The sequence below is a fragment of the Rana temporaria genome, chromosome 1, assembly GCF_905171775.1.
Source record: "Rana temporaria chromosome 1, aRanTem1.1, whole genome shotgun sequence".
Taxonomy (NCBI): domain Eukaryota; kingdom Metazoa; phylum Chordata; class Amphibia; order Anura; family Ranidae; genus Rana; species Rana temporaria.
Window position 1 is genome coordinate 429,843,016 of NC_053489.1, and position 24,367 is coordinate 429,867,382.

The window sequence follows — 24,367 nt, forward strand, 5'->3', positions numbered from 1 at the left end:
GGGAAAATGACGTCGCGAGCATGCGCAGTACGGCCGGCGCGGGAGCGCGCCTCATTTAAATTGTCATCGCCCCCTGCAGAAGAGGACCGCCTTGCGCCGGAGACATTTAAGTTACACGGCCAAAAATTTCTAGGTAAGTGCTTTGTGGATCGGGCACTTAGGTAGAAATTTTCCGCCAGTGTAACTTAAATGGTAAAAGTTAAGTTAGGCTACGTTTTTGTGGATTTGCCCCATTATTTTTATTTTTTATTTTTTTAGACCATAAATAGGCCATACATGATTGCATGCATGATTCTGAGGAACTGATATACTGGATTTTGTGTATCATTTTAGAGAATAGTTTAAAAGAAGCTATTCTAGTGCCAGAAGATGATTTGTAGCTTTTCCTGAAGACCACATATAGGCTTGATAAAGATAATCGACCTCATAGGCAGTTAAGAGATATGGGCATTGTCATGTATTTTGCAATTATGAAGTTCTTAGGGTATTTTGGAATAGTGGGGGTTAAGCTCTGTCTAGCTGTAGTGGCCAAGGTCCAAACTTTAGGAGAACTGGACTGTGGCCAGTGGGAGTAGAAAATGTCCTGGCATTAAAGGAAGTAAGCAATGCCATAGGCCTGGTGGTCAGTGGGAGTTAAAAAAAAAAAAAAAAAAATACTTTCATTGGTGTCTTTGGGAGAATAGTGCTCCATCATTGGTGTCAGTGGGAGAATTAGTTCCCCATCTCTGGTATTAGTCGGAGGAATAGTACCCCATTGTTGGTGCTAGTGTGTGTGTGGGGGGGGGGGGGGGGGTGTAATACCAATTGTTAGTTTCAGTGTGGGAGGGATAGTACCCCATTGTTGTTTTCAGTGTGTGTGTGGGGGGGGGGGGGGGGGGGGGTAGTACCCCATTCATTGGTTTCAGTGAGGGGGGGTAGTACTCCATTGTTGGTTTCAGTGGGGGGGGGTATTACCCCATTTATTGGTTTCAGTGGGGAGTTAGTACCCCATTGTTGGTTTCAGTGTGGGGGGTAGTACCGCATTGTTGGTGTCAGTGTGGGGGGGGGGGGGGTGGTTAGTGTTTCATATTTGGTGTCAATGGAAGAAATAATGCCTCATATTAATGGAGGGAATAGTGCCCCAAGGGCCAGATAAAGGCAAGCAAAAGCCCACAGTTTGGAGACCATTATGTGTATACTGAGCATAGAACCTGTGACACCTAACTCTCCTACAATGAATGCTTGTTGCATAGCTATTGTAACACTAGCTGTTTTCAAAAGAGTATTTGTAAAACACAGATTTTCCATCCCAATGCACTTGATTTCTGGAACTATCAAAGAATAGTATTTGGAGGACTCCTTTTTAAAGTAAAAACTTTATGTAAATAAGTATTGCACTACCAAATTACATTATTATTTTAAGGAAGAAAATGGTCAAATTTTTCCCACAATTAATAAACTATTTTACAAAGCTCACAGCCCAGGCATCCCAGGTCACGTAGTCTGCATAAAAATACTTTACTCTTCACTCTACTCTCAGATTACATACACATTAATCTATGAATATAGTTTCTCCCCTCTTTGAAGTGAATGGCACTGTAAAAGGTATCTTTGGGTTACTTTTTAAATATAATGGCGTGAACCAGCATGGGGGGAATTTGTTCTAACCAGTACGTCGGCACCCCAAGAATATGGTTAATTAGTGTATGATTATATTAAAGACTGTGTAATAAAATAATGTGTGTATGCTGGTAGTGTAAACTATACCTCCTTTCTAATTTTTTTTTTTTTTTTTTTACTCAATGGATGTATTTTTTTTTCCCCCAATGAGTTGTGGAAGGTCTTGATTTACAAGTCTTCATAAAAAAACAAGGTTCCCGATAGGTTAAATTTACAGCAACAGAATAATTTTCCCAAAAAAGCTGTAACGTTTTTTTTATTATTATTAGATCTATCTATCCTATCTATCTATATCTATATATTCTATATCAAATTGTAAATTTTTTCTTTTTTTATTGGGTTTTAAAAGGTATACACAACAAAGCATATTGGGCATACCCAGTCTTAAACACAATACGGCCTAACAAAACAACAACACAAAACGTACTTGAAATGGCAACCAATGTCCGACTCCTAGGGCACTCCCTGAAGGCACCATAACTAACATACAAAGAGGATTGATCCTACAGAGCCTTTTTTATACATAAAAACAGTTGGTGAGCTGTAGGCCAGTGATTTTTGTCCAGACTAAGAGCTAAAATTATGGAAAATTATTTCAGTCTCATGAGTGTGCAAGAGGAATAATTTCCTCACTCATTTGTTCCCATCACTTATTGGGACTGTTGTAACATTATAGTTTCCTGAGCAAGATACACCTTTATATGTATACAAAGCATCTAAAGGCTACTGTGCAGTTATCAGGATTTACGGAATTGTCATCTCGGGGGCAAATTCTTAGTCTATTGTGATCCTGGATGATGCCCAAACAAAGAAGGCACCATCAGGCCAGAAATGAACATGATGGTATCACCAGGAAAAGCTCTGTGTGCATAGTTGCAGACAAACGTATTACCTACTTTATTTTACGTTGTATGTATACTACCTGGCGCTAGGTCCACTTGATCAAGTACAGAAGAATTCAGGCTGTGCATGCTTTATCATGTCAACATTTAGCAAATGTTGTTTACTTTTGATGTAGTTGGCTGTTAAATGTTTTCTTTTAAGATGGTGGCTGAATAGCAGTGGTGGTCAACTTTGTAAATCTAGAAGGCTTAAGTTAATATCCAACGTGTCAGGCTTTGCCACGTGCTGCATGCAATGTGCTGGCGGGCTGGGTGTTGGACACCAGGGCTGTATGGTCATGTACAATTTTTCAAATTTTTCAGTTTTTGATCAAATTCTAAGATGAAAATATAGTGTTGTACAGATGCATTAAATGTTTTTTTTTTATTTTGAAGCAATAACAACACGTTTTCTTATGTCTATTTTATTGCACAGAGCTGGAAGCAGTTCTGGGCAACACATCCAGCTTAAATGATGAGACCATTCGAAAAATGGAAAGAGGATCTCGACTTGTTACAGTAGTTCCACAGGATACCAAAGTCATTTTACAGGTTATTCTGAATTTTATTTTAAAAGTCCTACAACAAATTGTGTTAACTAATTTTATATAGTAGTAACTTTATTTGCACTTCTAGTGTAGTTAAAATATTAGTCAAATTATGTTGAAGTATTCAATGTTGGTTTATCTGTGTATGTAGTGTGATGTCATTTATTTTTCTTAAAGTGTATCTTTAAAAGCCAAAATGATGCAAGGGGAAATCTATTCCTTACAAAGCTTCTAATGCCCTGTACACACGATCGGTCCATTCGATGAAAACGGTCTGATGGATTTTTCCATCAGTTATCCGATGAAGCTGACTGATGATCAGTCATACCTACACACCATCAGTTAAAAAAACGATTGTGTCAGAACGCGGTCACGTAAACCACATACGACGGCACTATAAAGGGAAAGTTCAAATCCAATGGCGCCACCCTTGGGGCTGATTTTGTGTTAGTAAAAGACGATTCGCGCTTTTCTGTCTGTTACAGCGTGATGAATGTGCTATCTCCATAACGAACGCTAGTTTTACCAGAACGAGCGCTCCCGTCCCCTAATTTAGTCTGAGCATGCGTGGATTTTTAACCGACAAGAGAGAAAAAGACAGAACAGGCGCCACTTAAACTGTAAACTTTTAATGATCAGATAGCATCAAAGCACTCACATAGTGGTTTACTGTGTACAGGCATCAAGTAGGGGTCCAGTGGACAGTCAATGTCTCCGCCTCTGTGGTGAAGTCCCTGCAGTAGTTACTGCTCTCTGTTCCAAGGATGCACACGTGCTGTGTGGAGAGGCGCAGCAGCCTGGTCAAACAGAGGATTTCCGGGTATGGCGTGCGGTGATCGGATCAGATGGAGGGCTGGAGCGCACTCTGGGACGCAACGGCGTGAGGAAGGGCTGACGTCACAGGGACTAGAATGCAACGCGTTTCGGTGCATGCACTGTGGATACTGGGAGATCACAGCGCGCACCTTCTTCAAGCTTAGTTGTAAAGGCTGTTAGAAGCCTATTTATGTATGCCTGTGTGGTGTTGCCACCTAGTGGGAACAGAGTGTAAGTAATCTCAACGAATGAGGCACTTTACACTGAGAATGGCACATGTTTTAAAAGGTAAACAAAAATTACTATGGCATGCACTCGGATACTAAAACGGAAGACATAAGAAATACATTAAAAAACCCATATAGAATATTAAAAGGCAAGTTGCTAAATATAAAATTATTAATACTAAAGTATAAAAAGAAATTCGAAATATACTGAGTTATTGCACTGCTTGTTACAAATAATATATGTAAATGTAAAGGAGGAATGTATATTAAGGAGGGGAAGGGGGAAGAAGCTCATGTTTTTTTGGTAGTAGGAATACACATGTGTATACATATGTATATGTGTATCCAGATAAAGGTAAGACCCTTTATGTACATAGTGGATGGATATTAAAAAAAAAATTTAAAATTAAAAAAAATATATATTAAAATATATATATAAAAAAATATATATATATATATATATATATATATATATATATATATATATATATATATATATGTATGTATGTATGTATGTATGTATGTATGTATGTATGTATGTATGTATGTATGTATGTATGTATGTATGTATGTATGTATGTGTGTGTGTGTGTGTGTGTGTGTGTGTGTATATCTTATAAATAAGACAAAGGAATCGAATAGAATTATATGTAAATGAAGAGATGGGTATGTATATAGATAGCAGGCCATATGATATCAAAGAACTATATTGTAAAAAATGGATCGTAAGGAACTAATTATATTGTAACTTATTATATTGTAACTTATAGTATTGTGGATATTTCCAACTCTTTATTGATTCCTCCAGGTTTGAGAGTATCCAGGGAATATATCCAGTATGTTTCTCTCTCACAGAGTCGATGGAACCTTTCGGCTTCTGAGAATTTGTTTGAAATTTGCTCGATGACCCAAACTTTCAGGCCATCTGTAGATTTGCTATGACATTCGGCAAAATACCGGGGTACACTGTGCTTATCTTTTCCTCCTATTTTTCTTCACTTTCTTGGACTTGGATCTTAACCATCTCAATGGGAACATTGAGGCAAAAAAACACGTTAAACCCACTGCTGGTAACTCCCTCCTTCACTATAACAGCTGTCACTATAAAAAATGGACCAACAATATTCAGAGAGGCCAGTTCTTTTTTTTTTTTTTTTTTAACTCTTTTTATTATAAGGCAAAATAATACAATACAAAAACAATAATATAACCCGACAATCACAATCCTATCTATCATTATGCATCCCCTATTACCTTTTGGTCAAAGTCAGGCATATATCTCTTTCATTCATATCTTTCTCCCCCCCCCCCCCAGATTCCCGGGAGGGGCATCCAAGAAAAACAAAACCAACACAAAACACTAACACACAGAACAAAAACAAAACAACAACAAAACAAAAAAAAGGAGAAAAAAAAAAAAAATAATTAAAAGGAAAAAAGGGTCGAAAATCAAAAGTCAAGTTTCCTCGCCCCCAACCCCTCTCTACAATTCTGTATTTTCCCAAATAGCTATACACATACCACTTTAACGTTCTCGATCTTCTTCTATAACGTTCGACCCGACCCTCCTTAAGCCTCTCCTCTGGAGTCCGTATAGGTCTTCCAGGGTATCCACGTTCTTAAGTATTTTCCTTTTTGATATTGTGCTGTCAGGACTAGCTCTTCTAATTTGCTTATTTCCTTAACTCTACCAATCCACATCTCCACTGTTGGTGGGCTTGATGACTTCCACATCTTTGTTATACATGCCTTTGCAGCATCTAAGAGGTGGCGTATAATTGTTTCCCTGTAGTCTTTTTCTGATATTTGATTTAAATGTAGAAGGTAGAATTCTGGATCCTCAGGAATCTCATATTTTGAACAGAGCTGAAGAGCTCTTTTAATCTCTAACCAAAAACTCCTCAACCTTGGGCAGTCCCAAAATATATGTAACATCGTTCCTTTGCTTTCCTGGCACCTCCAGCATTTATCCGTTACCTCTGAGAAAATGTTATTTAGTCTTTCTGGTGTCCTATACCATCTCGTAAAGATCTTATAATTTGTCTCTTGTATTCTCACGCAGATTGATGTCTCGTGTGTTCGCCTATATATGCATTGACGCTGTTCCAGACTAAATGGCTTCTCTAATTCCCTTTCCCAGTCTTGAACGCACTTCGGAAGGTGGACTCCTGATTGCGTTAGTAACTCATAACTTATTGAGAGAGTATGTGCTAATGTTCCTTGTTCGTTACACATTATCTCAAATCTCCTGAGGGGTCTTTCGAAGTTCTCAGGATTCGGCAGGGTATTCAGGAAGTGAACCATCTGAAGTGCGCTCCAGAATTTTAGACGAAATATCTTTTCTGTTTCCATCGGTTCCTCTATTGTTACCCATCTCCCCATTTGGATATACCTTGCTACTTGTGTGCATCCTCTGATCCTTAGATGCCGGAATGCTCCGTCTTCATATCCCAATGGGAAGAGGGGATTACCTATCACCGGGTATAGTGGGGAGGTCCTAAGGTCAATACCCATCATGGGTAATACTGTTGCGCAAATTCTCACCGTATTACCCACTATCGGGTTTTTATTCATTTCTTTCGGCGACGAGGCAAACCACCATGGTGCTCTTTCAATGGGTATTTTATATTGTGCCTGTTCAATTTGTACCCATAACTTCGTTTCTGAGTGTCTATTCCAATCTAGTAACCTATTCAAATGTGCTGCGTAATAGTATTTCCGTATATCTGGGACTCCGTGTCCTCCCTGCTGCTTAGTACACATTAATTGTTTCCTTTGTATCCTGGGGTTTTTATGTGCCCATATAAACTCAAAAATCACTCTCTGACATTGTTTAAGATACTTTGCTGGTATATGTATTGGGAGTGTTTGTAACAAATAGAGCATTTTCGGGAGTATGTTCATCTTAATAATATTGCATCGACCCAGCCAGCTATGGAAGCCCTGATTCCACTTATACAGTAAGATCTTCACTTTTTGCAATAAAGGCGGGAAATTCAACTCAAAGATCTTATCCACCTTTCTAGCTAATTGTATACCTAGGTATGTCAGTGCTCTATCTGTCCATTTAAACTTAAATTTTTGTTTAAGATATGTTCTCACTGTATGCGGGGCATTTACTCCCATCGCTTCTGATTTGTTAAAGTTGATACGTAGGTTCGATAGAACTCCGTATCTCTCAAATTCCTTCATTAATTCCGGGATTGAGATCAGCGGGTTTACAAGGGTGAACAACATATCATCTGCATAGGCTGTAATTTTACAATGGTTCTTCCCTATTTGTATACCTGAGATATTTGAGTTTGAACGTAACGTGCACAGAAAAGGCTCTAATGACAGGGCGAAGAGGAGTGGGGATAGAGGGCATCCCTGTCTTGTCCCGTTTGAAATCCGGAAAGGCTCTGACAGTATTCCATTAGCCCGTACCTGAGCTGTTAAACCTGAATACATGGAAGATATCCACTTTATTATGTTGTTCCCAAAGCCTCCGTGTTTTAGGACTGCCCACATAAAACTCCAGTTCCCCCTGTCAAAGGCCTTCTCTGCGTCTGTGTTCAAAAGTATGCATTGCGTCTGTGTTGTATTCACTATCTGCACCAGGTTAATAGCCTTAGTTGTATTATCACGTGCCTCCCTAGTAGAAACAAATCCCACCTGGTCCAGATGTACTAAATCTGGGATATATTGTTGTATCCTATTTGCTAAAACCTTAGCCAAGATCTTCACGTCCGAATTTAATAGCGAGATTGGTCGGTAACTCCCACAAATAGCTAGGTCTTTCCCCTCTTTTGGTATCAACGAAATATACGCTAGCAAAGTATCTTTGGCTAAACTGGCCGACGTCCCTAGGGCATTAAATAATTTAACCATATATTCTGATATTGAGGGAAATACAATTTTATAGTATTGACCTGTAAAACCGTCAGGTCCGGGAGCTTTTCCCATTTTCATTGTATTCACTGCTAATTTAACTTCCTCCACGGTTATAGCGTCATCTAGCTTCTGTCTATCTGCTTCTGATAGTCTTGGTATTGCTGATTCTATTAGATACTGGTCAATTTGCTCGCTAGTCAGGGGCTTGCTCTGTATGTTATAAAGAGAGTGATAGTATTCTTGAAATTCCCTCGCTATATCCTTTGGTTTTGTGACCTTCGGTTTCTTAGGTGGGTTGATATGTGGGATATAATTACTCAGTTTCTGTTCACGTAAAAGTCTAGCCAATCTTTTCCCACATTTATCTCCTGACTCATATTCAAACTTTTTGCATCTCTGCATTGCCGCTCTTACTTTATAGTATAGAATGTCTGTAATTTCAGTTCTTTTACTAACCAGCTCTTTCTCTACGTGTGATGAGCATGTTTGCTTGTGTTTGCCCTCCAAGATAGCTAACTCTTTCAATAGCCTGTTTAATTTTTCAGTGCGTTTCCTCTTGATCCTAGCTCCGTGTTTAATTAATACACCTCTAATTACTACCTTATGTGCTTCCCAGATAATTCCGGGGTCGCACTCTGGAGTGTCATTGGTATTAAAATAAAACTTCAACTCTTTAACTACTTCTTCTAGGACCTCGTTATCTTGGAGCAAACTCTCGTTTAGTCTCCACTGATTTGTTCTGTTCTGTCTTAAATCTTTTAATTCATATACCATAAAGATCGGAGCATGATCCGACCAGGTAATGGATCCTATTTTGGTTGATTGTACAAAGTGTAATTGGGCATGCGGAATAAGGAAAAGATCTATACGAGAGTATATTTTATGTGGGGCGGAGTAGAACGTATAGTCTTTTTCTTTGTTATGCATCAGCCTCCATATGTCAATCAGTTGATTTTTGTACAAAGTTTGCGTGATGCGGTTTCTCACGCCAAAAGATATAGATGATTTTCCCGATGAGGTATCCTCTTTGGGATCTAGCGGAATATTCAGGTCCCCTCCCAGAATCAGATGTCCTTCTGTAAACTCTAATAGGCGTTTAATTGTTTTGTCTAAAAATAATTCTTGGTGTTCATTTGGAACATACACAGTGGCCAGTGTTACCACTGTTCCTCCTATTTTGCCCTTCACAAAAAGGTATCTCCCTTTCGGATCTCTCTTTGAATCTACATATGTCCATTGAGTTCTCTCTGCTATTAGGATAGACACCCCCCTTGACTTTGCCTCTTGATTTGTCGCATGGTATGCTATTGGGTATATCCTGTTCTTTAGGATTGGAATTTTATCCTCTCTAAAATGTGTTTCCTGTATATACGCCACATCAATTCCTGATCTTTGAAGGTCATCTAGGAGGACCCTCCTTTTTTGGGGTATATTCAACCCCTTCGCATTTATTGATATTATATTTACTTTCTCCATCTTATTTTACCTTGTCCTCGTTCCCGTATTTATTGAGAATGTAGGCATGGGGGAGAGGAAAAAGGAAAAAAAAGGGAAAAAAGAAAAAGGAGATAATCTCCTTTACTACTATTAGCTATCCTGCTAATAAAAGTGAAAACACTCACCGTTTAAACGGTATTTGAGCATCAACCTATGTTTGAGGGCGTGTACCATAAATGGCCTCCTAATATGTTCCCATATCCCCTTCTCCCTTATGATTTAGTACAAAAAAAAAAGTAGGGATACAAAAATCCCACTTCTAAAGTTGTACTTCCAAAAAGAGAGAGAAAAAAAAATATATATAGAGAACAGTAATACGAGGGAGAGCCTCCAGCTCCGGGTCTCCCCATGGCTCTCATCTTCTCTCTAATATCAGAAGCTAAGGCCAAAAAAAAAAAGACCAATACCCTTCTAACATATACATCTGCTTTATCTAGTACCTAACATATGTAGCATATACCTTATATAACATTATAACTTGTATAACCTTTATAGCCTTTGGCCCTGGCCATTATTCTCTTTTCCTCTTTTCCCCCCTTCAAATATATCCCCCCCCCCCCCCCCGAACAAAATTGTTATTGTTTCTTTTTGTGCCCCCCCCCTTACCCCCCCACCCACGTTCCCCCATTGCATCCTCTTGTATTAGGCTCCTCCCACCGGCTACCCGGATCTAGGTGAGAGAAAGAGTGGGGGCATGATGGAGTTCAAAAATTATAACCCCCCCCCTCCCTCCCAGGGCGAAAAAAGAAAGAGAAAAAAAAAGAAAAAAAAAAGAAAAGAAAAGGGGGTGGGGGGTCTACACCACCATATCTCCCATTGATGAGTGTCCCTCTCTCTATTTCTCCCCCATATTGTCACCTTAAAAAAAGATAGATCAGAGAGAGAGAGACAACGAGGGACCTCTTATTTCAGTTATCCGGCTCTCAATCCATGTTTACCTATGGGCTGTTTGGGCTATATATCATTCTTTATCATATCATGTCGTATCATGTCATATCATATTGTATAATTTCTTGAAGTACATTCCCTTATGTACCTCTCTGACAGAATATATTCCCGTACAGCAACGTTGGAAAAATGAATACAGTTGTAGCCCCAAAATCCCAAAGAAAAAAATAAATAAATAAAAAGGGGGGCCAGTTCTAAGGCGGAACTGTACACAAAAGAATGACTACATCAAACGGAGTGAGATTCTCAAGCAAAAACTCTTTGACAAAGATTATCCTGCTTCTTTGGTCAATGAAGCATTCCAACATTATCTTGAACCAAGGAACAATATAATATCTCCAAAAAAGCCTTTTGACCAATCCACGCGGTTCATAACAAAGTTCCACACCGATTTCAAAAATTTTTAAGGAATTCTCATAAAACATTGGCCGATTCTTCTAGAAGATCCTCATCTTAAACCCATTTTACCCTCTGTCCCAAGAACTACCTATAGACGAGCCACTAACCTGAAAAACCAAATAGCACCCAGTAAGCTAAGAATTCCATTATCCTCAAATTTTGTTCCCGTGATATCGTTGAAAGGAATGTTTCAGTGCAAAAGAACTGCATGTAAAACGTGTTCCTTTACAAGAGGAAAAACATACAGGAGTAGTGATTTTTATAATTGTGGCTCCGACTTTGTTGTATATGCCCTAATCTGTCCATGCCAGCTCCTTTATGTGGGCCGTACCATGCGACCACTACGCCAACGCTTTGGTGAACATAGAAGAAAAATAGAAGGAGGAAAAGATAAGCACAGTGTACCCCGGCATTTTGCCGAATGTCATAGCAAATCTACAGACGGCCTAAAAGTTTGGGTCATCGAGCAAATTTCAAACAAATTCTCAGAAGCCGAAAGGTTCCCTCGACTCCGTGAGAGAGAAACATACTGGATATATTCCCTGGATACTCTCAAACCTGGAGGAATCAATGAAGAGTTGGAAATATACACTATACTATAAGTTACAATATAATTAGTTCCTTACGATCCATTTTTTACACTATAGTTCTTTGATATCCCATGGCCTGCTATCTATATACATACCCATCTCTTCATTTACATATAATTCTATTCGATTCCTTTGTCTTATTTATAAGAGATATATATATATATATATATATATCTCTCTCTCTCTCTCTCTCATATATATATATATATATATATATATATATATATATATATATATATATATATATATATATATATATATATATATATATATATATATCCATTATATACATTCCTCCTTTACATTTACATATATTATTTGTAACAAGCAGTACAATAACTCAGTATATTCCGAATTTCTTTTTCTTTTTTAGTATTAATATTTTATATCTAGCAACTTGCCTTTTAATATTCAATATGGGTTTTTTAATGTATTTATTATGTCTTCTGTTTTAGTATCCGAGTGCATGCCATAGTAATTTTTGTTCACCTTTTAAAACATGTGCCATTCTCAGTGTGTAAAGTGCCTCATTCGTTGAGATTACTTACATTCTGTTCCCACTAGGTGGCAACACCACACAGGCATACATAAATAGGCTTCTAACAGCCTTTACAACTAAGCTTGAAGGTGCGCGCTGTGATCTCCCAGTATCCACGGCGCATGCACCGAAACGCGTTGCATGCTGGTCCCTGTGACGTCAGCCCTTCCTCACGCCGTTGCGTCCCAGAGTGCGCTCCAGCCCTCCATCTGATCCGATCACAGCACGCCATACCCGGAAATCCTCGGTGTTTGACCAGGCTGCTGCGCCTCTCCACACAGCACACAGGACGTGTGCATCCTTGGAACAGAGAGCAGTAACTACTGCAGGGACTTCACCACAGAGGCGGAGACATTGACTGTCCACTGGACCCCTACTTGATGCCTGTACACAGTAAACCACTATGTGAGTGCTTTGATGCTATCTGATCATTAAAAGTTTACAGTTTTTCTAAGTGGCGCCTGTTCTGTCTTTTCTTTATCGTACATCACGGGACACAGAGCGGCATTCATTACTATATGGGTTATATGGAGTACCTTCAGGTGTAGACACTGGCAATCTCAAACAGGAAATGCCCCTCCCTATATAACCCCCTCCCATAGGAGGAGTACCTCAGTTTTTACGCCAGTGTCTTAGGTGTTAGTCATGGTTTAGCTTGCCTCCGCATCCTTGGGATTAGGTGAGCTACCGGTTCTGTCCAAAAAAGCCTCAGCGCTAAAGTGGTCAGTAACCGGACCCCAAACCCTTGGGGTATAGCCCATAATGCTTTTCTTTTTAGAGAGCTGGACCCTGGGCCCAGAACTTAGAAACCTTTGGGTACCTAAAGTTTTCTGTTGCCAGGGTGCTATATGGGCCCAGGACAGTGGATCCTTCATAGGAACCCAGGGCCTGAAGGTCTAGACATCCCCACGGAGATGGGGGAAGATTGGGCCTCTTGCTTGGCAAAGTCCTGCGGCATGGAGCAGGTAAGTGAGGGGAAAACTTGCGGAACTTGGTTCTTAGCAGGTTTTTTTCTGGGGGGTCACAGGGGACATGCCTAAAGTTATGCACTGCATCTGGCAAACTAGTCACATATCATAAAGATAGGATGGCTCTCTATGTATTATTCCCCATAAGATGTGACCTCCCTTGTAGTGTTGGAAAAGCATTGAGTGGGGCCTGTGTTATATAAAAATATATGTGTGTGTCAGAGAGCTTTGCTTACCTGCAGGCCTCCAGGCGATGCTCCATTCAGTCTTCCTCCTCAGAGCCTGCAAGCAGGCAAAACGCTGACCTCCTCATGGTTCCAGGCTGCAGGTTGCAGTTTGCTGGAACAGAGAGGTCCCTTCCTCCCAAAATCCCCCCCCCCTCCCCCTGTCGGGAGGGGCATTTCCTGTTTGAGGTTGCTGGGGGGGAAGGGCGGGTCAGTGGCTTAAAGGAAGGGGCGGCCCTTCCTTGTTTGTTCCATCAATACTTTGGAACTGAGGAGAAAGACCAGAGCGGCAGCACGGGGCGCCGAGGACACACAGTGGCCAGAAAGGATATTGCAGTCTTCAGAGGACTGTTTTGTCAAGCCTAGAAATAGGCTGTTTCTTTTCCATCTCATAGTTTTTCTTTGCAATACTACTCAGGGGGACAGAATGTTTTTTCTTTCCTGGATTTGAAACAAAAACGAAAAAAAAAAAAAAAAAAAAAAAAAAAAAAAAAAAGTCATCTAGGGGAGAGGAAGCATTTTTTTTTATCCCCCAAACAGGTGTTTGGACAATTAACTTTTATAGTTCCAAATACCAATAGGTAGCAGGTGTACCTCGGTATTGTACCATGGTATGCCGCTGTTTTCCCTACAGGGAGCCTTGGGGCCATCGGGATCTGGGGCTGGAGCTGACGCGGGTCAGTCCAACCCTAAGATGGTCACGGAGGAGGTATTACTCACCTCTTTAAAAGAGATGCAGAAAAGCATGGGAAAAATGATATCCGCAGCTATGCGGGGCAGTAAGCGGAATAGATCTCCGTCGCCCGAGCGCGGACCCTCAGAAGAGGAGGTCCTTTCCTCAGGGGAATTGGACGACCTCTTGGACACGGACCAAGTAGGTTCAGGGATCGAAGACCCGGATACAGAGGAGTCTGGGGCAGTCTCCCTGAGGGAGAGCTGGTGGATTCAAGGATTGTCGGACTTGGTCCATAGGACATTCAACTTGCCAGTACCAGATCTCCAGGTATCGACGGTTTCAGCTTTGGGCTCACTGAGGGCGCCTCAAAGCAATGCTGTGTTTCCGATCCATCCTCTATTAGAGGGAATTTTGTTCCAAGATTGGAACAAGCCAGATAAGATCTTCTTACCACCTAAAAGGTTCTCTGTCTTATATCCTATGGAAGAAAAATTTTCCAAAAGATGGGCTACTCCTGCAGTGGACGCAGCCATCTCATGTGTTAACAGATCGTTAACATGCCCTGTAGAAAACATACAGGTGTTCAAGGATCCAGTTGATAAGCGCTTGGAAGCACTACTTAAGAACTCCTTCACTACTGCAGGGGCAGTAGTACAGCCAGCTGTGGCTGCGATTGGGGTCGCTCAAGCATTATCGGATCAATTTAAGCAGATGCTTAAACTTATTCCGGCCCAGCAGGCAGAAAAATTTTCGGATGTCCCTAAGGCCATATGTTTTACGGTAGACGCAATCAAGGATTCTATCCAGCAAGCGTCACGTTTATCGTTATCCCTTATCCATATGAGAAGACTCTTATGGTTAAAAAGCTGGGAGGCTGAGCCCCCATGCAAGAAGCTCCTGGTAGGGTTCCCCTTCCATGGAGGACGACTCTTCGGAGAAGACCTAGATAAATACATTCAGACCATTTCAAACGGCAAGAGTAGTCTCTTGCCAACTAAGAAGAAGGTTCAGGGACCTGCGTTTTAAACGACAGTATTCCCCTGGGCAGGGGCCCTCTAATGCCAAGCAGTATCGACGGCCTCCTGCAAAAGCAAACTTCGGCTTCAACAGCAGATCACAAGGACAGGCTGTTAGAGGCAAAAGGCAGTGGTTTCGCAAACCAGCAAAACCAGCCCCCAAGCCAACCTTATGAAGGGGCGCCCCCACCCACGAAGGTGGGGGGAAGGCTGCGACTCTTTTCAGAGATTTGGGAAGCCAGCATTCCCGACGAGTGGGTACGGTCTTCCGTGGCCACAGGCTACAAATTAGATTTCCTAAGGTTTCCTCCTCCTCATTTCCAGAAGTCGAGGATTCCAAACGATCCGGAAAAGGGAGCCGCATTAAGATCGGCATTAGATCATCTACTTTCCCAGGAAGTAATAGTAGAGGTACCAGTCCTGGAACAGGGGCTGGGTTTCTACTCCAACCTATTCATCATCCCAAAATCCAATGGAGATGTCAGGCCAATTTTGGACCTAAAGATGGTAAATGCATATCTAAAGATCCGCTCATTTCGGATGGAATCCGTGCGGTCAGCAGCTGCCACACTCCAGAAGGACGACTTCATGGCGTCCATAGACATAAAGGATGCCTACCTTCATGTTCCAATTTATCAGCCACATCAAAGATATCTACGCTTCATGGTGGCTTCGCGTCACTTCCAATTCGTGGCGCTTCCCTTCGGGTTGGCTACGGCCCCCCGGGTGTTCACGAAGGTCCTAGCTCCAATCCTAGCCAAACTAAGGATCCAAGGGGTCACGATCCTAGCATACCTGGACGACCTCCTAGTCATAGATCACTCGTCTCCCGGCTTGGAGCGAGCAGTGGCCCTCACGGTCCAATACCTCGAGAGGTTCGGCTGGGTCCTAAATCGAGAAAAGTCAGCTTTCCAGCCCACAAAGCAGTTGGAATATCTCGGCATGAGATTAGACACAGAACAACAAGGAGTGTTCCTACCTCTGAGGAAGGTAAAAGCCATCAAGGAATTAATCCTACTGGTTCTAAGCAAGAAAGAACCGACTATTCGCCTATGTATGAGGTTACTAGGCAAGATGGTGGCCACATTCGAGGCGGTACCATACGCCCAGAGCCACACTCGCATCCTACAGGCAGCCATCCTGTCAGCATGGAGCAGAAGGCCACAGGCCTTGGATATCCCGTTGCCGCTCTCATCAAGAGTCCGACAAAGTCTGTGTTGGTGGTTAGACCCTCAGAATCTACTGAAGGGGAGGTCTTTCAGCCCAGTGGCTTGGAAGATAGTGACCACAGACGCCAGCCTGACGGGCTGGGGAGCAATTTTGGATGGTTGCACTCGCCAAGGTACTTGGGCAAAGCCAGAGAAGCAGTTGCCCATCAACATCTTGGAGCTCAGAGCTGCTCGACTAGCCCTCAGGGCTTGGACGTCAAAATTGCAGGGGTTCCCGGTGAGAATTCAATCAGACAATGCCACGGCCGTGGCACACATAAATCACCAAGGGGGAACCAGGAGTCAAGCCGCTCAGAGAGAGGTGAGCTTGATTCTTCTATGGGCAGAGGCTCATGTGCCCTGCATATCGGCAATATTCATTCCAGGAGTCGACAACTTTCAGGTGGACTTCTTAAGCCGCCAGACTCTATGGCCGGGGGAATGGTCTCTGCATCCACTAGTCTTTCAAGCACTCTGCCAAAGATGGGGAGTGCCGGACGTGGATATCATGGCATCGAGACTCAACAAGAAACTAGACAGGTTCATGTCCCGCTCAAGGGATCCGATGGCCTGCGGAACCGATGCGTTGGTTTGCCCTTGGCATCAGTTCAAACTTCTTTATGCGTTTCCCCCGCTCCAGTTACTACCCCGCCTGCTGCGCAGGATCCGGGTGGAGCACATACCAGTCATCCTGGTAGCTCCAGCATGGCCCAGAAGGGCATGGTACTCACTAATCTTAAGGATGGTAGTGGGAGACCCTTGGACTCTTCCTCTACGGCCAGACCTGCTATCGCAAGGTCCGATCCTCCACCCTGCCTTACGGCATCTAAATTTGACGGCCTGGAAGCTGAATCCCTGATTCTCAGGGGTAGAGGTCTGTCTCAGAAAGTAATCTCTACCCTAATCAGAGCCAGGAAACCGGTCTCTAGGGTGATTTATTACAGGGTCTGGAAGGCCTATGTAGGCTGGTGTGAGTCCAAGCGATGGCTTTCTCGCAAATTTACCATCGATAGAGTATTAAGTTTTCTCCAGCTAGGAGTGGATAAAGGATTGGCATTAAGCACAATCAAAGGACAGATTTCTGCTCTGTCAGTGTGGTTTCAGCGGCCGCTGGCCACCCACTCGCTGGTTAAGACCTTCCTTCAAGGGGTCTTACGTATTAGACCTCCAGTTAAATCCCCGCTTTGTCCGTGGGATTTAAATCTTGTTCTGTCAAGTTTACAGAAACAACCGTTTGAGCCGTTGGCTGATATTCCTTTGGTTCTACTGACAAGGAAGTTAGTATTTTTGGTTGCCATAGTTTCCGCAAGAAGAGTTTCGGAGCTGGCAGCCTTATCCTGTAAGGAACCATATCTTGTTTTTCATAAGGACAGGGTCGTTCTCCGCCCTCATCCTTCCTTCCTTCCGAAGGTCATATCCAGTTTTCATTTGAACCAGGATTTGGTATTACCATCCTTCTTCCCTAAACCTACTTCCAGAAAGGAAGGGTTGCTGCATACCTTGGATATTGTCAGGGCCATGAAGGCCTATCTTAAAGCTACAAAGAAGATCCGGAAGACAGATGTGCTGTTCATTCTACCGGATGGGCCCAAGAAGGGGCAGGCAGCTGCAAAGTCCACCATTTCTAGGTGGATTAAGCAATTAATCACTCAGGCCTACGGCTTGAAAGGGTTGCCTCCTCCAGTATCATTAAAGGCTCATTCTACTAGAGCCATGGGCGCCTCCTGGGCAGCACACCACCAGATCTCTATGGCTCAAGTTTGCAAGGCGGCAACCTGGTCTTCTGTCCACACGTTTACAAAATTCTACAAGTTGGACGTAAGAAGGAATACTGATACTGCCTTCGGGCAGGCAGTGCTGCAGGCTGCAGTTTGAGACCCTCGGATTCCGGGGGCTCCTCTTGTTCGAGTTAAATTTAAAAATTTTATTTTTCTCAACTAAGTTGGATTTATTATGATTTGAGTATATCTCTAAATTAAATCCTTTTGTCTTGGAGATGTTCTCCCTCCCCTCATTGTAAGCATTGCTTTGGGACATCCCATATAGTAATGAATGCCGCTCTGTGTCCCGTGATGTACGATAAAGAAAAAGAGATTTTTAATACAGCTTACCTGTAAAATCTTTTTCTTGGAGTACATCACGGGACACAGAGCTCCCACCCCTCTTTTTTGAGGACCATTTTGGGAGGCATACTGCTTGCTACAAAACTGAGGTACTCCTCCTATGGGAGGGGGTTATATAGGGAGGGGCATTTCCTGTTTGAGATTGCCAGTGTCTACACCTGAAGGTACTCCATATAACCCATATAGTAATGAATGCCGCTCTGTGTCCCGTGATGTACTCCAAGAAAAAGATTTTACAGGTAAGCTGTATTAAAAATCTCTTTTTTCTCTCTTGCATGTTTGGCGTTTGGCTTCAGCTCCCCACAAGGCTGCCCAGATTATAAGTTCTCTCACTCTAGAGCTTTTTTGCTCAAAAGGACTCTATTTGAAAACTGCTATATCTTCTATTTAAAACGTGCGCCATTATTGTATATATATCTTTTTGTGGATTTTTAACCGATGGACGTGCCTACAGATGATCGTTTTTTTTCTATCGGTTAGTTAACCATCAGATAATTTTAAAACAAGTTCCTATTTTTTTAACGGATGGTTAAAAAACCGATGGGGCCCACACATGATCGGTTAGTCTGATGAAAACGGTCCATCAGACCGTTTTTAATCAGACAAACCGATTGTGTGTACGCGGCATAACTGTTCCTTTTTATGGTTAGGGGTCGCATTAATAGTCGAGCCTTATATATTTGTGCACTGATGAGAATTGTGTATGCTGCTTTTAGTGACCTTATTACAATGTTAGTTGCTAGAGCACAGATTTGGAACAAGCATGCAGAGAAGTTATTCATTTTTGCTGTTCTGGGTCAAAGCGATCTATCAAAGCTATAGATAACCAGGCAATTTTCATTTTCAGCCTCCAAATTTTTTTAGTACAGGTTATTTAAAGGCTAAGTTCAGCTTTAATAAAAAAAAAAAAAAAATGCATTTTTTGCGAGTAAAGCAAAATGTGTATGTTTTTACCCTGGAACCTGCAAATCATTGGACCCACAATCAGTGGATCACGGGTGCAATGTCATGCTCTGTCCGGGCTTTCAGTTGCTGGTCTCTATGGGATGGGTCTATTATACACCTGTCAGGATTTTTGTCCTATTTGGGAGATTGCATTCATTTCCTGTCCCATAGCCACAACAGGAAGTGAGGGGAAATCCCTCCAAAGTGGTTTTTGGTACAAACCAAAATTTTGGATTTTTTTTTAACTTTCGATTATAGTGGTAAACATGAGAGAGAGGGTGAATCTCCCTAACGGGCACAGAAAGCAATAAAAACCCATCAGGTGTTTTAATCCCTTCTCTGTCCAAAAATTTTTTGCATTTACAGTAAAACCTTGGTTTGAGAGAGTTTTGCAAGACAAGCAAAATGTTTTAATACATTTTGCCTTGATATACAAGCGATCTTTATATAAGAGTAGCGTCATGTCACAACTGAGTTTAAAAGAGAAGAGAGGAGCCTCTAAGTGTAGCAATATGGTTACATTTAATGAAGGTACAACATTTAGCAAATTATTGCTACACTTAGAGGTGCCTCTTCTCTTTTTATACCCTGTGAAAAAAAATGCTTTGATATACAAGTGCTTTGGATTACAAGCATGTTTCTGGAACAAATTATGCTCGCAATCCAAGGTTTTACTGTAGTTACACTGTAATGATAAAGACTTCTCTTCTATTATCCCTAATTCATAAATGATTTCTAAACATTCTTCATCAGATAACCTAATATAATGTTGCTATGGTTAATGACATCTTTGTTTTTTGTTTTTTATATGAAATGTGGTGTTGTGCATATTTGAAATACCCATTTTGTGTTTGCAACCTCTTTTTCTTAAATAATTTACACAGAAAAATAATTTATTTAGTATATGTGCACTGCCCCCAAGCAGCAATATAGGTAAATCGCAATCCTGGCACAACAAGCACATTAGGCTTTGTGTGTCTGGCCACATTTTGGCAAGGTAACAAAAATAAATAAATAGTAACTGCACATGCTTTTGCAGGAAAAATGTGTATTTTTTTTTTTCCACATGAGCCTGCTTAGCATTGAACCCATGATCCCTATACAGGTGTAATGCCGCGTACACACAAGTATTTTTCATGACATGAAAAATGACATTTTTTTTAATGGCCATTAAAAACGATCGCGTGGGGGCTCCAGAGCATTTTTATCGACGTGAAAAATGGGCATTTAAAAATTTGGAACATGCTCTAATTTTTCTCGTCGTTTTTCACATTGTCGTTTTTCACATTGTCGTTTTTCACATTGTCGTTTTTCACCTCGTGTAGGCTTTAATGACGGGGAAAAAAACGCGCATGTAAGTTATGAGACTGGAGCACTCGTTCTGGTAAAACTAGCGTTTGTAATGGAGATAGCACGTTCGTCACGCTGTAACAGACTGAAAAGCATGAAGACTGAAAAACGCGAATCGTCTTTTACCAAACTTTTACTAACACAAAAGCAGCCTAAAGGCTGGGACCATCTGAATGGAACTTCCCCTTTATAGTGCCGTTGTACGTGTTGTACGTCACCGCGCCGTACCATCATCGTGTGTATGCAAGACCGGCTTGACAAGAATCACGTCAAGAAATACATTGTTTTTTTCTAGCACATTAAAAACGGTCGTGTGTACGCGGCATAACATGCTAAAGGTGGGAGTTAGCCTTTAGATGCATTCAGTATATCATTACCACGGTAGTTTTATATTCTGCAAATGCATTGTGAACTTGATCAAACAAATCAAACTACTTTCTGCAGTGGCTACAAATAACTTTTCCACAACTTTTCACCCTGTAGAATGTATTAATTTGGATTTGATTGTGTGTGTTTTTTGTTTGAGTGGCATTTTTGATTATGTCCCATAGTCATTATTTTCTCTAACAGATGCCCCGTGGAAATTTAGAAACTATTCACCACAGAGCTCTTGTCCTTGCACATATACGGAAGTGGTTGGATAGGTGAGTTGTCAACTACTAAGTAGTTATGACATTTATAATGCTACATAATGTGTTTTTTAAAATGCAATATCGTTTCAGGAAAAAAATACAACTGTTTCTGTCAGAAAATGCCATTTCATTTGTTCCTGCACTTGTACGATACATGTGCAAAGGTGGAGTTTTAGGTTCTATGTGTGGCTGCTTTTAATCAGTATGTTATAGATTCCTAAATCTGAACAGTAATTAAAAATCCTAAGTAACCACAATGGGAAATTCTCTTGGGTTTTCATTTTAAAAGGTAACTCCACTTTCAAAATAGCAAATAATAATATAGCATATACAATTGTGACACAAGTCATGTTATTAAATGTATTAAAAAAAAAAAACAAAAAAAAACATTTAACAACTTTTTAATCTGCAGCTCTGTTATTTTCTGTAAAATGCAATATGGCAAGCAAGAGGTTTTCTGTACACAAAATGTGTACATAACACCCCCCATCAACATAATTTCCTGCTTGTATGATTAGCTCGAGAGTCAGAAGCAACCACATGTCAAACGCTATTGTGGGCCAAATCTTGTGCGGACTAAATGAGCAAACGGGCATGAATAAATAAGTCTCAATTTAATAATGCCTTGAATATTTAAACACAAATACAATCCTCCATTGCATGATGTCAAAAGTAAACTTGCTTGTCACTAGTAATACCTTAGAGAAGGCATGCGATCTGCGAGATGGTAGGAAGGTGTGCTGCCGTAGATGGAAACCTCGTAAGTCCTCAATGCAATTATGGCACGTGGGGCAGAAGGGGAGATCAAATCCAGATCTTTTGTGAATATAGGGCCAATCGAGCCTGATCAATATCCCTCTGTGAAAGATGGAGCAGCCAATAAGCAGAGGACCAATACGATGGGCAGCATAGGAGAGCTCTTACAAGAACACGGCGTGTACAAACTTCCCGGGTGTGACATCGGGCAGCTCCGGCAAAGGACCACAACGAGGCTTGGAGCAACGGATGGCAGAGAGGCTCAAACAAGCGGATGTCAAAGCGAGGCTTGGAGCTCAGGGTGAGAAGCAAGCAGACGGGAGCAGGGAGAAGACATATTAGGCTGTAGTGTTGACTACGCGTATCGGGGCGTGGCCCTTCATCAGGTCGTGCGATTGTGTCAGCCAATAGAGTTTTTATAGGAAGTGGCTGCAGACACAGAAAACTATTTCTTAAAGCAAACCTACCAGGTTTCATCCGCTGCAGCAGACCGCTATAGTTAATAATACCAGTTACAGATCAATAAAATAAAAACACTTGTAACATTAATAGAAAATAATAAATATATATAATAATATATAATGATAAAAAATAGTAAATACATTTTTCCCAGAAGTCCGCACTAAGATACAAATCAGATTTTGGGCAGTGTCATTTTTGGTGAGATACTTCCAATGGGAAATATCATCTAAGGCCTTGTTCACACCTATGCATTTTTAGTTTTGCAGAAACACAGTACAGTCCATTTAACATGGTTTCCTATGGATGTAGTTCACATCTGTACATTTTATGGAAAGGGCCAGGGACTTTTTTTCAGTTTTTTGGTTCCATAGACTTTAATGGATCAGACCCTGTAGTTTTTCTCATTGGAGCTCTGCAAGGGCAGCAGCTGATGGATAATTATGAAACCACTCCCATTAGATTCACTTACCACATGGACACAAACAAACACAAAGAGATTTCTTTATAATAACAAAAGGTAGTAATCTGCAACAAAGTTTGTTAAAATCTTTGCAATGTACATAGATCACCCAGAGGGGAATGTTTTGTTTTTTTTCTCAACAAGAGTTGTTACTCTTTTACTGATCTTCAAATGCTAGAGAAGTAAAGAATACCTTAATTTTCAAATTAGTCATATGTTAATGGAAGGAATAGTTTTCCACAACTATTGTGGAAACAAGACCAGTTGTTCATTCAGTCCGTGCAGTCCCTCTGTCAGAACACAATAGCTCAGCGGGGGAGCTTGTGTTAGTACAACAGTCTGTACATTTTTCCTTTTGGTGACCCAACATAACAGCTTCATTTGTGTGTAAATTCAAAGGCAGATGGATCCAAGGAGCTCAAATTTTACAAAATGTGGGAAGAATTCTAAACCTTGTCATGTGTTTAGGTCTGGGATTAACCAACAGTCAAGGCTACTGGATTATTTTAAATTATATTAAATATTGCATAGCAAAACATTCATGCAATAGGCTTGTCTCACGTCTCCACCTATATGTTTTAGGAGGAGTGGGCAGAGTCCTCTGACTTGTGATAATTTTAGCTTTTTAATTTGTGAATAGATCATTTATAAATGTCATGATAATTGTATATATAATTTTTTTTTTTTTAGTTTGCAGTTTAAAGATGCTTTTGAATGTATGAGAAAACTGAGAATCAACTTAAACTTAATATATGATCACAATCCAAAGGTATTACTATCTTCTACACTTGATCTTTATTTCCTTGTTTAGAATCCGGTATGGTACTTAACGTTTGTTCTAATGTGTTACAGGTTTTTCTAGACAACGTGGATATATTTGTTAAGCAGATTGACTCTGTAAATCATATCAATTTGTTTCTTACTGAATTGAAGTAAGTATAAAATCTTTAGCTTTTTATCATATTGTTCTGTGTAGTGTCACTTTAATTAGGAAAATGAAGTCCACAAATGCTACCATAACTTTATTTTCATGATTTTATTATAAAATACTATTTTAAAAACTAGAAATGAAAAATTAATAAAACATTGTAGATTGACCTTTGCATTTACAGCATACGTTACATTCAACAGTGTTTTCTTTCTATAATTTTTTTTTATAGCATGAACAGTGGCTTAGCAATCATCTGACCAAGTTGTAGGCAAGCACTAGATGTGCAATTCGTTTCGGTCCACATACAAATTCAGACAAATTTTGGGTTATTCATAGAATCGGATGTATCCGAATTGCCGAACGAAATCGTAATGAAATTGGTTGAAATCCATTAAAATGTATTTTGTTTATTTGTTTTCTAACTAATTCTAACTTTTCATAATGTTTAGAATTCGGATTGACCAATTTGAATTCTGTGTGACTGCCTCATATGGAGGGGGGTTGCTGGAGAAGAGCCTCCCCTTCGGCGACGATTTTGGGGATATGGCATTTTATGCAGTATTCATTTTTTTATACCATCCCCTATTTTCACTATTATCCTACATCACTGATGTAGGATAATTGTGAACAATACTGATCA

At 40.8% G+C, this 24,367-nt stretch overlaps 1 protein-coding gene across 2 annotated transcripts in view; it reads left to right on the top strand.

Annotated features, from left to right (window-relative positions):
- The window catches only part of ELP1 (elongator acetyltransferase complex subunit 1), a 133,067-nt gene that overhangs the window by 73,836 nt on the left and 34,864 nt on the right, over positions 1-24,367 (top strand). For both annotated transcript variants that reach the window (XM_040325453.1, XM_040325461.1), the window contains exons 19-22: positions 2,977-3,092; positions 21,057-21,130; positions 23,487-23,565; positions 23,649-23,728. In XM_040325453.1, coding sequence (XP_040181387.1) covers positions 2,977-3,092; positions 21,057-21,130; positions 23,487-23,565; positions 23,649-23,728 — 349 coding nt within the window. The remainder of the gene's footprint in view (positions 1-2,976; positions 3,093-21,056; positions 21,131-23,486; positions 23,566-23,648; positions 23,729-24,367) is intronic.